Below are 16,174 nucleotides of genomic sequence, written 5' to 3' on the forward strand. Positions count from 1 at the left end.
AAGCTTTTTAGCTTTATTATTTTACTTATGTAACTGTTAATCAATTCATAGCTTTCTTTGATCATAGACTCTACTCTTCATTATATACGATTATTGATGTCATTTATATGTACCCTAATAAATAAGACGTACGCACGTGCTCTTAAACATATTAATTACTAATGTGCAAAATTGTACACCTTATATTTTTAACATATCAATGACTTATTTATAAATTTCATTTTTTAATATTATAAAAGCAATAAATATATACTTATTAGGATATATTATACATAAATTTTATTATATATATATATATATATATATATATAGGAAAGAGAAAGAGAGAGAGAGAGAGAGACCTATATTTTCGCTATCTACATTTTTCAAAATGTACGAAAAATGCATTAGCGTATGTACCAAAATAATGAACCAACCTTTAATTTATATTTACCTTAGTACACAAGTATAATAGGTTAATTAATCGTAAAAGATCATAATCAAGAATTAACAATTACCTTCTTTTGTACTAAAAATTAAGAGAAATATCAAACAAATAATTTTAAATTTAATAATAAAAGAAATAAAACAAGTTTATATATGTACAGTATAAAAATAAAAGATTTTATGTATATAGTGATAAATGAATGTTAATCATACAACTTAAATAATATTTTATGCTAGAAAGATTTGCATTCTAATTGTATAATTGTAATATTACTAGAACATAATGTATTACTATGGATTTGTAGCATTGATTACATTTGTCATATCAGTTTTGTGTGATAGTCTATCAATAGTTTTGTGGTATAATTGGTATAGTAATATAATCTCGTATACTTGGATTAATATAATAATATATGGAATACTATGTTTATTCTTTAAAATCATACATAACTCTCCAACTTATGATGTAAGTATTTAATTTTAAAAAACATTTTAAATACTTTTTAAGACATTGCTTTTATATTAATTTGTACAATTATGGTAAAAATTCATAAAACGTGTATATCTGACAAATATCATTTAGAGTCTTCTACATGAAAAATAAAAATGTAATTATTGAATTAATTATTAATTATTACCTATTAATATATTTTTCAATGCTTATACATATATAGGTGAGAAGTATAATTTAACAAATATTTCTCCATATTTCTTGTACAGATAATTCTATCGTATAAATATTAAATGTTATTGAAAATTTAGAAATATTTTCAAAATTATATAATTTTTATTGACTGTATTTGTATAACATGGAAATATTTTTAAATTGAATGGAATTTAAATGGAAATCTTTTTAAAATTTGTTTTAGTTAGAAAACAGATCTATACAATTCAAATAATATATGAATATTTGAAGCTGTATTATTTTCTATTTTATTATTGTATTCATTTCAAATTTCAATATACTAATTTTGTTATTAATGTTATTAAATTTAGAAAGTGTAGTAATAAAATGAAAATAAAAATCGATCTTATTCAAGTGATATTGTTAAGAGATAATTAAAGCGAATAAAATAATTAATTGAACATTTTTAATATGATTTACGATATACTAGATAAAATTATATGTGGAATAATTACAACAATAATGTTAAAATATTGAATTATTTGTGTTTAATGGAGATTTCAATACTTGTTTAAATTCCTCTAGTGTACTTTGAATTTGTAACACTGATCTCAAATTAAACAAATTCATTATGTTTTAGAGAACATAAATAATACATGACTAATAAAGTATGTATTTTTATATATGTACTAATTATAATGTATTTTTCCAATTTCTTTAATTGAATTTCATAATATAATTTGAAAGCAATTGAATTTTAGCTAATTTTATAAATAATAAATAAAATAAACCTTGAACCCTAAGTTAAATTATCTATAATAAATAAAGTGTGCTCTTTCAATTTTATTAAACCATAGAACTGTAAGTTTTTGTAATTTAATAGAAATTCAAATCAGCAATGAAGCACGCAATGAATCCATTTGTATAATAAAACATGCTAAAAAATTTCCTTAGTATTAAAAAAAATACTCAACTTTTTGCCTTAATAAATTTAGTTTGATTTTTCATATTTTGAGATAGAATTATGTACTTAATTTTTATATATTTTTTTAATATGTTAATATTTTTAATTAATTTTCTATTTGTTTACCCTTTTTATTAAAAGTATTTTTAATGTATTGCCTATTGCATCCTTTCCAAATGTGCTTGCTTTCATTTCTAGCAGTTTTTATTTGTCAAGAGAAGAGAAAATTATGAGTATACAAACTTACGATTAAATATTATTTCTTAACAAAACAATTAAACTACTGCATTATCTTTTTATTTACTATTTCGAAGTATTAGAAAAAAAACTTCCTCCACGTTTTGATACTTTTATGCACTGTATATGTTTGTAAACATATTGCTAATATTAGTTATTTATATGAAGGATTGATTGTTAATTTGACAGTAATTTGTTTAATTGAAATTTTATTCTAAGCATTGAGCCTTTTCGATATACGCAATTGTTAATAACTGAGTGTAATATTATTAGATATTGTTTGGGATCAGATTTAAAACCTGTTGATGTTAGGTGGAGGTGTTGCTGCAAGTGGAGGAGGCAAATGCAATTATTCAATTCTATACCCAGTATATTTTGGTTTTACCTATATTAAATATAATAATATAATAATAGTTAATGGTTATAGATGTGTAATAATCGTGAGTATGAGTGACTTAATGTATGAAATTCTTTAGTAATTTTGTTGTTAGAAGCGTCACGTTGTAATCGTAAGGAACGTGCTTAGCCGCCGTTGCTGTTTCGATGTAGTTGTGGGAACCGTAGCTGTTCAGGCGTATGTGATGAGCCTTTGCTTGTGTAGCTGTTGCTACTTACGTGCGCTTAATGAGCCGTCACTTACTAAAAGAGCGTGTGAGACGCTGCTGCTTTAGCCGTTGCTTGTGTATCTATGTTGAGATCCGTTGATATGTGTTGCAGTTCTACTTTCGTTATTTTCACTCTTAAAGTACGCTTGGTGCTAGCGCTTCTTGAATATACCTTTAACGGATTCTGATAGTTGTGGCGTCACTATTGGTTTATTTGATTGCTTGTTAATTGATGATTAAATACTTTCATAGCTACAATGAGTGATAACTGTAGGCTAAATGCTTAAAAATAGAAATAGTGAGCCCGTAGTGGTGACTGTGTCAATGTTACTAGTACAGTGCGCTGCGCGTTAAGCGCTGCTCTTAAATATTCATGTAGCAGGTTGCGACGTCGGTACCGGTGCCCTTGCTATGCCGAAATTTGTCGTGACGTCAGTAGGATATAGCCTTGGAACGTTCATCAGCATTGCTATGAGGAAATGTATATTCGAGTTCACGGCGTAGGAAATTCCCCGAATTCGCTGGATTCGTGTTTACAAATATTAGTGTCCGTGAGATTGTATCTTTTCCAATTTTAAATTCTGCCGAAAACTGCTTAAATCCCGAACACATTAAGTTTTATAATTGAAAATGTATATAACTTTAAATTTGTTTCTATACGTTAATTAAATATAATATTGACTTATTCATTGTGTCTATATCTATTAAGTAATAGGATTTGTCAATTGAATTTAAACTGGATAAATTATTTTTAATATAGAACATAAAAAGCAAGAATTATTTGAATAAGCTTATACGGTTTTCTCTCTGCATATTATATGTACAAATGATTCATTATTCAAAATTAATACAAACACAAGCTTATTTTGTGTTATTTTAGAATAACACTATTTATGTTTTGTTTGAATATTGTCACTTAAGTTTTAGAATAAAATTTTTCTCCCTTATTTTTTTTAAATGATCAATTTATGTAAGTTTATATGCTGACAAATCTTCAAACTTATAATACATAACAAAAATAATTTATAATTTTAAAGATTAACAAGATTTTACCATATATTTTATTAGAAATTATTTTTATAGGTCACCGTTAGAGCACTTTTTTTAGGTCAGAGTTTTAGTTCGGGTATAATTCTTTATATAACTGGATCACAGTCATGGAAATTATTTGGTATATATGCAGCAGTATTATCTACATTCCATTTTACAGAATTTTTAGCAATTGCTTTTACTAATCCTAAGGTATTATCATCTGATACTTTTGTTATAAATCATAGTTTCGAATATACATTAGCAGCTACCGCGAGTTGGGCAGAATTTTTGCTTGAAAGATATTATTTTACTAAAATAAAAGAGAGCAGATGGATTATGCTACTTGGTCTTCTTTTTTGTCTCATTGGAGAAATATTTAGAAAAACAGCTATACTCACAGCAAAACATAATTTCAATCATATTATCCAAAATAAAAAAACCATTGATCATAAATTAATAACGCACGGAGTGTATAGGATGTGTAGACATCCAAGTTATGTTGGTTGGTTTTATTGGTCTGTGGGCACGCAGGTAAATAAATTTATATTATATATTAATACTGTGTAATATTTATTCCAGAATGTTTAATAATTTTCTCGAATCTGCGGAGTTTATGCATGCATATTTGTGCTTGTTTCATATGTATAACATATTTTTTATACAGTAATTTACATATAATATTCAACATTTTAGATATATTATTTCAATTTTTGTAAGAAATATTTTTTTGTTACCATACGTATTTGGATTTCTAACAACTATAATTCAAGTTAAAATTAATTTATCGAAATATACTAAATTACAGTCTGATTTAAAATTTATGTTAATATGATTAACATCTTTCATTCTATCAATATAACAAAATAATTTTATGAATTTAATTGAGAAAATTCCAAAATTATGAAATGTTTTAGGATAACAAATTAATGTAAGTGTGCAAAATGTATTTATTCGCCGTTGCGGCTTGTTTTACGAAGACTCATTCGAAGGATACAAATTGATGCCGTTGACATCTCAGAGCCACGGATGTTGTGTGATAGCGATGAAAGATCAAAGTGGAAGGGATATTATAATAACTCAATATAAATATTCTGTTATTTATCCAATAACAGGGCGTTCATTAGTATTACTATTATCAATTATTGAAAAACTCATGTGTTAAATTAATGCATTTTCTATGGTAATCGTACACTAATCTAATGCAGCGTTTTCGATTTTAAAGGTTTAGTTTATGGCTCAAACTACCAATTCAATAGTTCAGTGGATTAGTCTCTAGTCCGGATAACTTTAAAGGAAATAATAAGTGACAGGGCTGAAAATATCATGTATTTAGTGTAATAATGCTTATTATTTGTTAATAATTATAATAATATTGTAATGTTATGTAGTGAGAAGATTATTCTATTGAAGTAATGAGGGTGTGTCCTTGCAGTCTAAATTGTCTTAGTTGTAATTGAGGTTATGCTGATGTAAATATCAGCTGGTGTAATCAGTCATGCTCATGTGGTAGCATGAGAAGATGGTGTTTAAATAAAAAATGTTTACTATGTGTCATAACTATTCTTGATATAGTGTTTTATGTAACTTGTTGATGTTTGATTTGATGTTGATGTTTAATGGAACTTGTTGAGTAATCAATTATGTTTAAATATTTATGGGAGCAATAAAAAGACTAGTCACACACAAGAATAATTAATTATATGCCTTCGCACCCTTGAAGGACTTAATGATATGTATTTATGGTCGATTAGTCGATATATTGTTGTTTGGCTTTGACAATGAACTTGACTTGTTGTGTCAATTGTATCGACTGGGTCAGGGAATGCACGATGACGAAGGGTTACTTCGAGAGAGCGTGCTCTATAACATGTCGACTGTTTTAGGCCTTTGCGAGGTCGAAGCATTGGTTCGACTGAGAGAATGTGAAATTGCCCGATTTATTCTTGTGCGAGGTGTGACTAGCTAATTTATTAATATAAAAAAGGTACCTTGAAAACTGCTGACAAGGTGTGTTGATTGCTGCGTAATTAAAGTCCCCTTTGATTACTATTCCATTGGCTTCACTGTAATCACTACCTAATCTGCCGATTTCTGATTCTTATGCACACGTGTATTCTTAATAGGCTGTCGAATATATAGCCACATGTCGTCTTTACAGTATACTAAAAACACTGAGCGGCAATTACAATTAAGTGAGCGCGAAGTAAGATTACAATGAGGGTCGCCACATGGTGAGCTGTGCTTAAATATGCATGCAGCGGATGCAACGCTGGCAACAGTGCCGCGGGGTGTTGTTAGACCGAAAATTCTATGCGGCGTTAAAAAACGAAGCTTCTAGAAGTTTCGTAGGTGTTCTTCCTTTATGAGATCTTATAGTATATTATAATTCAGATCGTAAAACTTGCTCGGACTTGTCGAGTTTTGTTTATAAACATTCGCCCGAGCATGCGTGCCGTGCGCCGTACAGCGTGTATGACGCACTTTGTCTAAAATTCGTGGAAACTGCGTCAATCCCGAACACAGCGTTATGGTTCGAATATGAGCGCAGAATTGTGCGAAGTTTCATTCGTCGACACTCGCGCTGTTCGTGTGAGCACGTGCGTAATTGAGGTTATAGTTGTAATGTAGCGCGACACATGTAACTGTTGTTAATTGAAAATACACTCGGGTAGTAGCGTACTGCAATAGTTATTCAGTTGGAAGTAAGAGCTTGAAAGGCTTTTACCTCGTGAAGGATACTGCTACGTGTTGCGTCTGGTATGAGCGTTGAAGGGCACGCTGAGTAGATTCATAAGCGTCAGACATTGAACTTATGTCAGGATAGACCGGCAAGACTCGCATCAGCTGGCGCGAACTTGGCGACAATTTTTGAATTATTCCGCACTGTCTATCTGAAAAGAGCCTCAATTCCTTATGATGCTTGTCGATGACTTAAACTCTGAATCTTAAATGTTAATTGATTATGGTAGTTGATACTACTTACGAAGACTAATAGTAAACTCATTATAGGGATTATCCACGTCCTTCTTGACGAGGACTGCCACTGGACACTTGTTTTCGGACTTCGAATAGGGAATATGTCTCCTGTCATTTAGGACTTGCAACAACCGTTGTCTTGAACTACGTTAAAAGGGACTTTCACTTCTTAGCTGAATAAGTACTGTATCGAGAGTGTTTAAATATTGAACATGTGCTTCTTGAATACATTTGCTGGTCATGTACTTCACTTGAATCCCATCCCTTATTTTCTGTCTAATCAGAGTGATCCTCACTTACAGGGCAAGGGGGCAGCGCCTCTTGTGGCTTCATAGTTAATTAAAGGCATAGTCGTCTCTTGGTCTTCACGACAAGAAGAGCTCTCGTTGCTTCTGACGCATCTGGAGACACTATGACAGCTTGTTGACAGGTAGAAGAGGGGGCAGTACATACCGTTTTGAATGAAGTTACCGAGCGGAGCGAATCCGTACAGATGCCTAATACGTTGGGTTTTCCCGAGTTTATTATCTTGTTTTTCCAGATGTTTTATGACATTATTGCTTGATCGTTGTCAGCAAGAAATTTTCGAAATCTAAAATGACAAATTTACGATGTTGTTTTGTCAAACGTTTTATTGGCAAAGACTGCTCTTACAATCTCAAACAATAACCTAAGATGACAAAGTAAATTTCAAAGATTTGTATTTGTAGTTGTAGTTATTGAACTATCATATTTAATATACTGTTTATTTATATTATGTGACGGTTAAAAAAAGTCTACACTATATTGTAATTTGTAATTGCTGGGCCAAAAATATATATATTCTATATTTAGAACAATTGTTTTTAAAACAAATTGTGCAAAAAAAAATAAAAATAAAATATTCTTTAAACGTTTTGCCATACTTATCAATTGATGGCATTTTATACTTTCATCTGAAGCGAAAATACTATCTAATTCATAAATTCCTTATTAAGAATTACGTTTTTCAAAATAAGTTTAAAATCTCATATAATGTACAAATTATTGTTAGTTTATATTTTTTTAATTTGGCTTTTTATCATTATTTAGAAACCAAAGGACTTGCACTATGGAATAATATTACAAGGAATTAAGCACCAAAAGAAATAATTGCTTTTAAATTATTGCATAAACATCAATACTTTACTATCTAGGGATTCTTGTGAACATAATGCTACTATTATAAAAAAAGAAATTAGGAAAATGTGTAGAATGGAAGAAAAAAAACACGTAAAAAATGTGTTTAGAATATTAGGAAATGATCAGAATTTACAAAGAACTTTTTTTTATTATAGTCATTAATGTTTCTGATTGAAGACTAATTAATTAGTGAACAATTTCGATTGAAAACTTTATATGTATAGAATTTTTAAAGACACTAAAAAAACAACACCCTGAATATCTTTAATACCATCGCTGTTTATTATAAAAATATCGAACTATATTATTCATAATACTAAATATATTTTTTCAAGATCAAAAGATTGATTACATAATTATGTTATTAATAAATAACATAACAGTATCCAAAGTTATTCATTCCAAATAGTCTTCAGTGAATACTTGATTAATTACTGAATTTTAATAATTAAGAAGTTATTTTCAATAAATAGCTGTTTTTATATATAATATACCTTCAAAGTTGGTAGACGTATAGAGTATAGATATATATATATATAAGTAATACTATTGTATCAAAATTAATTCCACTAATCCGACTCGTCGAACCAAACGTGTAGAATTAACTAAGAAACCACTAGATGTTGTATGGGAGAATGCGTGGGCAAGTGAAAGGGTTAATGCACTTATTCAATAATTAACACATAATTCTTACTGTTGTTTATTCCATTTATTTGCAATTTATTTCCAATTTGGTGATTATAATGATTTACTGTGAAAAGAGATAGATTATCATATATTGAGTATTACTACTTGAGAGGTTATGATCACTGCTGTGCTCTGAATGAACACTACAATTCTTGTTAGTTTGGTGCTTTTAACACGTATCGCCGTTGCCTCTGAATGGTAGGCTGTGTGAGTGAGCACGTATCTGAAATGGAGGTTAGAATAATGCGCGCCACTGAATGACGCGAGTTGCTGGTCTTGTAGAATGAGCATACACGGAATGCTTCTGGGATCGGACAGCTTGCGGTCCGGGTGCTTAGTAAACCGTGAGGTGAAGAACCTACACTTGAAGTTGTAGTGTTACAATTTTTTGTTTCTACTCACAGGCTTGATGGAAAGCTTTCATGCACGAACTGCTTACTCTTGAACTTTCCTTTTGTCTCCTCTTACAGTTAGGACGAGAATCTAAGTCCTTGAGTAATATGTGCTTGACGAGACTAAGTGTAACTGGGTATTGAACTACAGAAGTAGAAAGTGGTGTTACAAAACTCAACTGTTTTCTGTTCCTCCTTGTGACTTTCGCGAGAATAAGTTAGAGAAAATGAGACTTATCTGGTGAGAATAAGTGGTGGTCGTACATTGCATTGTCTTTCTTAAATAGTTTACTGACCCGCTTCCACTAGGGACCCTTCTTTTCTGTATCCAATCAGAGATTGACTTTGGGCAGCTTGATGGATCATGCACGTCTTCATTTCCACTTCCTTCCGGGTCTAGTCTTGAGTATACTAATCGGAAAAGTGTCGGAAAGGGGAAGCTTCTACTATTGGTCGTCTCTCCTTCTCTGGGACTTAGGTAGATGAGGGGTCCTCTAAGGCGTGGTCGGTTGGCTAGTGCAACTGACAAGATTCGGCGTAGTTAAGAATAATGTAGGCATTGTCTTAAAGGATGCCGAGTGCTCACGTACGCCTATTGCTTGTTGTCGCACGTGCAGGGTTTTGGATTGCAGTGAAATTTAGGAAATGTTTTGTACTTGATAGTTTACGTATATCTGATACTATTTCAAAATCTACGTCTTCTTGGTAGTAAACTACAAGATCGTTTAACTGTACCGGAAAATCCTGAGTACGTTCTTAGATATTCGAGAATAAATAAAATAACTATTCACGAGTGTTTTCCAGATGTATTCTTCTCACGAGTGTCCAACGACCGTGGGAAGTTGTGGTAATAAAACTGTTCTTGCAATCTCGAACAACTATAGATAAACTTTTGCGATATTCTTGATACAAAAAGCATCTGTTTTAAAGGCTGATAATTAAAAATTATTAACGATTATAAAAATAATGTTTACGTCAAAATAAACATGTTCAATTATTTTTTATTCAGATATGTGAAAATCGGATGAAAAGTTAAAATATATATCCGAGATTCGATCTGGATCCAATTCTTTATAATTTGACTTTTTATTTATCCATCTATCTGAACCTATACAAATAAAATAAAGCCTACATTTATATTGAAGCAGTACAAAATATAATAAGAAAAGTGAGATTTATTATTTGCTGACAACATTTGTATTCTCTGCAGAAAATAAATTATATAAAATAAATTGAGTAAAGCTCTATAGCTATACTCTCGGATTCAACAAAGATTTATGTACTAAATAAATCGATAGAGAATTTTTTAATCGGTCTGTTTTTTGTGAAAAATATAATCAATCCATAGTTACGTATCGAATATTGTCAGATTAAATTAACTACTGTATATTATAATTTTAAAACTATCAATAAAAGTTAGAATTCATGACTGACAATCATTATTATTATAAAATAAATAATTCAAAATGAGAGAGAGTCAGAGAATTATCAATATTACTTAGTTTCTTAAATACACAATAAAAGATTTAGAGACCCATGAGTTAGAATAAACTAATAAATTAAATAATAGTTTATTTCATGGATAAATAGCTATTTGTAGTATTATAAGAATTTTTTATAAATAAGTGTTGTTTGAATTTGAACGTTTTAATTTATGGCTCGAACTGCCAATTCAATAGTTCAGTGGAATAATCTCTCGCCATAGCGATTAGGAAAAAAGAAGGTACAAATGGAAGAAATGAAAAGTATAATTTAATATATTTGAGTTCAATTATTAATTTATTCTGCCTATGAATTATAATGTTGTAGCGTTGTTCGTTACTTCTATTGAGACTGAGAATTATTCTATTGTAGTGGTGTGAGTTCTTTCTTGTGTTCTTGATTGTCTGAGATTTGAATTACAATTCGTGCTGGCGCAAGTGACACTGATGTGAGATGCACAACTCAATAATAATACTAAATATAGAATTACTATGAGGACTAAACTGAATTTATCGTAGAACAATACTCAGAGCCAGATGTGTAGTCACTGACTAGATGTTAAACGAACAGTGCGCAGCGCGTCAAGGGCTGCTCTTAAATATTCACGTAGGAGCTTGCGACAACGGCAGCGCACCAGTGCCTATTGCTATGCCGATCATTATGGTGACGTCACTAGAATATAACCTTGAGAGTTAATCGGCATTGCTAGTCGGAAATATAATCTAATATTCGAGTACTCAGCGTAGTGAAATTTCCCGGCTTCGCTGAATTGTGTTTGTAACGTAAATCTCCAGGTTTTATACCTCTCCCACTTTTGTATTCCGCTTTTAACTGCTTCAATTCCTAACATTCCGCCCGCCATCATCAATTTGTTGATGATGAAATTTTTGGTTCAGCAATTGGAAGTATGGCAAGTTTATTAACTGGCCTTACCATGGTGGTAGCAGCAGTTTCTAATGTAACTACTCTCGTCAGTCCGTTACTACCGGGATGCGATTTTATTACTCGAGCGAGTGGCCACTTGCTGGGTGATAAGCGCTCATTGGTAATGAGTACCAAGGATCTTTCCTTGATATCATTCCATGGGTGATGCCATTTCGATATTGATTGTTGTTGTAGGTAGTGAACTGACCAGAGTGACTAAAACTGTTGGACACGTTGTTGGATGTATTGCCATCGAGATAATCTAGGCATGGGTATTTCTTGGAGCGATGGTTTAGGAAGAGCTAGGAGCGGACCTCCTGTAAGGAAATGGCCTGGAGTGAGTGCAATTAAATCATCTGGATCGTCGCTGAGTAGTTCTAAGGGTCTGGACTTCAGGATAGCTTCGATTTGAGCAAGCAGAGTAGTGAGCTCCTCGAAGATGAGCAAGGTGTCTCCAATGGTGCGTCTGAGGTGATGTTTCCCTGATTTTACTACCGCTTCCCACTTATCCCCCATGTGGGGCGTTGAGGGTGAATTGAATTCCCAGTTAGTGTTATCTTGAACCATGATACATTCGATCTGTTGCTGTTCGTGGGTGCCTTGAATAAATTACCTTTTTAGAGCAGCATCCGCACCTATGAAGGTAGTACCGCAATTAGAATGGATTGTGCTTGGAATCCTTCGACGAGTAACGAATTTTCTGTACGCGGAAATGAAGCCGTCAGTTGTGTAATCGGAAAGTAATTCTATGTGAACTGCTGAAGTGGCAAAACAGACAAAGTTGCAGATCCAGGCCTTATATGTTTTCGCACCTGAACCTCAAATCCATTTTCAACGACATAGGGCCGGCATAATCCACGCCAGTATAAGTGAGAGGTCTCGTTGGTGTCACCTTTGTGATTGGTAGATGTCCCATTAGTTGTTTCGTGCGAATCACCTTTTGTCGTGCACACACACCGCAATGCAGGATGTAAGTTTTTATCGGGTGCCTTCCGCCTATGATCCAATTCTGTTGGCGGATCTATGTCAATGTGTTGTGAGTGCCTCCATGTAGAGTTCGTTGGTGTGCATAATCAATGATGAGCGTCGTAAGGATCGAGTGTCAGTAAAAAATTACAGGGTGCTTGTTGTCTTGCTTGATTGGGGCCTTGTTAATTCTTCCACCGACTCTAATTACTTCTTGATTGTCGACGTATGCTGTTAGTCGACTGAATGTGTGTGTTTTTGGCAGTTGATTCCTGCCCAGCAATATCTTCAACTCGTGCGAAAAGTAAGCTGCTTGGGTTACTTTTATCCAGTAGATTCTTACCTCTTCACGGGCCTCATTGTTCGTTTTGAGATAGGGTAATGTCATTCGAGCCTTCTTCAGTCGGCGTATAAACGAGATGCAGACAGCTGTAATTCTTATTAGTTTTTAAAGGTTTGAATATTTTTAGATTAGTTTCCAGGCGTATTGTGGCTTAAAGATAGTGGAGGCGAGTGTTGTGCATGGCCGTGCTTCTTGTTGACATTGACAATTCTTTGGAGTTGAAATCCATGGTGGCCCATTCCACCAAAGAGGGTGTTCTTGAAGATGAAATGAGGTGATACCTCTTGATGCACAATCTACTAGATTTGATATTCCAGGGACAAATCTCCACTGAGCGTTGGGTGTAATATCGTGAATTGAAGATACCCTGTTGCTTACAAATTCCTTCCACCGTGATGTGTGGGCTTTTATCCATGCCAATGTTACTCGGGAGTCAGTCCACAGGTGGATTGCATCAAATTCCATCCGTGGCGTGGTTACTACGTAGCGAGTTAACTTTGAAAGTAATAGTGGTGCTGCTAGTTCCAATCTTGGTATGGTGATTTTCTTTAATGGAGCCACCTTCGTCTTTGAGCATACCAGTGTGCTTGTGGTGCCATGTGAATCGTGCACTCAGATGTAAATGGCGACAGAAATTGCGCGTTGAGATGCATCAGAAAAACCATGTAGTTGTTGTCGAGAGGAGCCTGTCCTCTTAAGCTACATAAGCGTGTTCGTTGAATTGTGTTTATAACGTAAGTGTCCAGGTGTTTATACCTCTCCCACTTTTGTATTCCGCCTGTAACTGCTTCAATTCCGAACAAGTGTGATTTATTTAGATATACTATTTGTTTAGATATAGATAATTTATTCAGATTGTGATTTTTATACATATACGAAAATTCTATTGAAATAAATACAAATTTCAAAGTCTAATATATCTGTATATGTTGCGAAAATGTAAAAAATAACATATTTATAGTTAAAATGTTTTTAAAATACCACTGTTAATATTTGAATTCATAAGATACTAAATCATTACCAGACTTGATAAATACACAAACCTCTGTTAATCAAGATATATACATAATCTCTTAATTGCAATATTTTAATATCATTAAAAATATAATTGTTTATATTATTGTCCATATACTTTACATAATCAATTATGATTTAAACAATATTTGTGTTTCAGCTAATTTTACAGAATCCGTTATGTTTAATTACATATGCATTGATATCGTGGAAATTTTTTCATGATAGAATATTAATAGAAGAAATAAACCTAATAGAATTTTTTGGATTTTCATATATTCAATATCAAGATAAAGTGGGTACGGGTTTACCATTTATCTTGGGCTGTAAAAGATAAAGATCTTATTAATGAAACGAATGACTAAATGCATTTCATTTTCGGAGTAATTAATAACTTATTTTTTCAATTCACAGTAATTTTGGTGTAATAAATTTATATAAATCTTTATTATACTAATGATAAAATTACAACTCTTATTTGTAATGATAAAATTACAATTCTTATTTGTAAGATGATTGGAGAAAAATAGACATTTAAAAATTCTATAGAAAATAATTTCAAATTATATAATCGTATAAAAAGATGCATTTACAAGGAATCTAAATTACATCTAAAGTATATCTAAATACAATAATTTACATTAGCTTAAAATTATAACAAAAATAAGTTTCTTTTTCACGATTACAAATATAATACGAAAAGCAAAAGACGCTTGTAACCTCTTTCTAATATACTTATGTAAATAATTTATATATAAGTAATAAATATTTAAATTATATGATAATTCATAAGTGTTATGGATGTAAACAGTTGAAAGCGGAATACAAAAGTGGGAGAGACATGGCCTCCCGGACAGTTTGTTTATAAACACAAGCCATCGAATTCGAGAAATGTTTCTACGCTAAAAACTCGAATATACGGTTATAATTCCGAAAAATAATGCCAATGAACCTTCCAAGGCTTATGCCCTACATCACGACAAATATCGGCCTAGCAACAGAGACCGGATTGCTACCGGCGTCACAAACTACTGCGAGAAGATTTAAGGGCTGCGCTTCACGGGCAGCGCTCAGTCCCAGTCTCACTCTAGTAACAATTACGCAGTCAACGCGACGGGCTCACTATTCAATCTTCAAGCTTCGCTTAACAGTCATCACTCACTGTAGCGATACACGTATGTAATACTTAAACAATAAGTAATCTAAGAATTCAATAGTGACTCCACATTATCAGAATCCGTTAACCAAACTTAAACTAATAATGTGCTAGTGCTAACATAAATGAGAGTGAAATGGTCTAAATCATACTACATATATTGACGGATCACATCGACGACTAAGGCAGCAGCAAACCGGTCCCCTTTAGAAAACTTCGGTACGACAGCGGCAGCTCTTACACACCGACACAAAGCAGTAGCGACCCGGTTTCGCTCAGATGACTTGGGTACGACAGCGGCACTTCTCGGTAGGGAAGCAGTCACTCCTCACACCAAGGAGAATACACACACTCCTCAGCACATAACACAATTGAAGAACTTCCCCAATTTATTCATTCATACCCTTTATGATCATTAATTATTTATTATATTATTATATTTAATAAAGGAAAGATAAGAAAGACTGCTTGTAGTATTGAATAATTGCATTGACCCTTCTACTTGCCAGCAAACCCTCCACCCACCATCAAAGGGAGGGTTTTTAGTCTTATCTCAGACAATAAGAAATACTTAAAATCTATGGAAAGAAGATCGAACTGCCAATGTTCGATACTTCAATTTAATTTGTTGTTCGCCTTAGTGGATATTTAGGTAAGGATTAAGTGGAAGGGCCGTAGAAGTATACAGTGTGTGTACACTTCGTTAAATATCGTTTATTATAGTTTATTGACAATTACATTATTGATGGTGATGATATTGTTGTTGATCTTGTAAGGATCAGCAATGGATTATGCACACTCCTTGGAAAGGAGTATAGCTTATTTAGGTAATTGAGGCTTTTGCTAATATTCTAACGATTAGCAAAGAGTTCTACTTACTCATGGAGGGAGTGTGGCTTAATTGTGTAATAGTTACCCTCAATAGAGACTACTGGTATACCTTTGTGATAAGGAGTACTGCGATACCTTTGTCAAATATTGTCTTGTAATGCAGTCCGCACCCTTGACTGCTTGTTCACTGTTGCGCACTGGAGAATTGGCGTGTGTTCCTTGTTTTAATGGCTTTTTTGAGAAAGTGTGATTGAGTGATTGGCTCATAGCTGAATATCGCGTATTTGTGATGTGCTTTTTTTAAATATCTACGCGGCAGCTTAGCTGGCAACAATGGATAGGTGTTTTTTGCA

At 32.5% G+C, this 16,174-nt stretch overlaps 1 protein-coding gene across 1 annotated transcript; it reads left to right on the forward strand.

Moving 5' to 3' along the window:
- Window positions 1–709: 709 nt before the first annotated feature.
- On the forward strand, window positions 710–14,222 carry ste14 (isoprenylcysteine carboxylmethyltransferase ste14). The gene is made up of 3 exons (XM_011497744.1): window positions 710–892; window positions 3,941–4,420; window positions 13,995–14,222. Exons 1-3 carry the CDS (start codon window positions 710–712, stop codon window positions 14,169–14,171), a joined length of 840 nt encoding a protein of 279 aa, XP_011496046.1. The 3' UTR covers window positions 14,172–14,222.
- The last annotated feature ends 1,952 nt before the right edge of the window (window positions 14,223–16,174 follow it).

The sequence above is a fragment of the Ceratosolen solmsi genome, unplaced genomic scaffold (assembly GCF_000503995.2).
Source record: "Ceratosolen solmsi marchali unplaced genomic scaffold, CerSol_1.0 scaffold47, whole genome shotgun sequence".
NCBI lineage: Eukaryota > Metazoa > Arthropoda > Insecta > Hymenoptera > Agaonidae > Ceratosolen > Ceratosolen solmsi.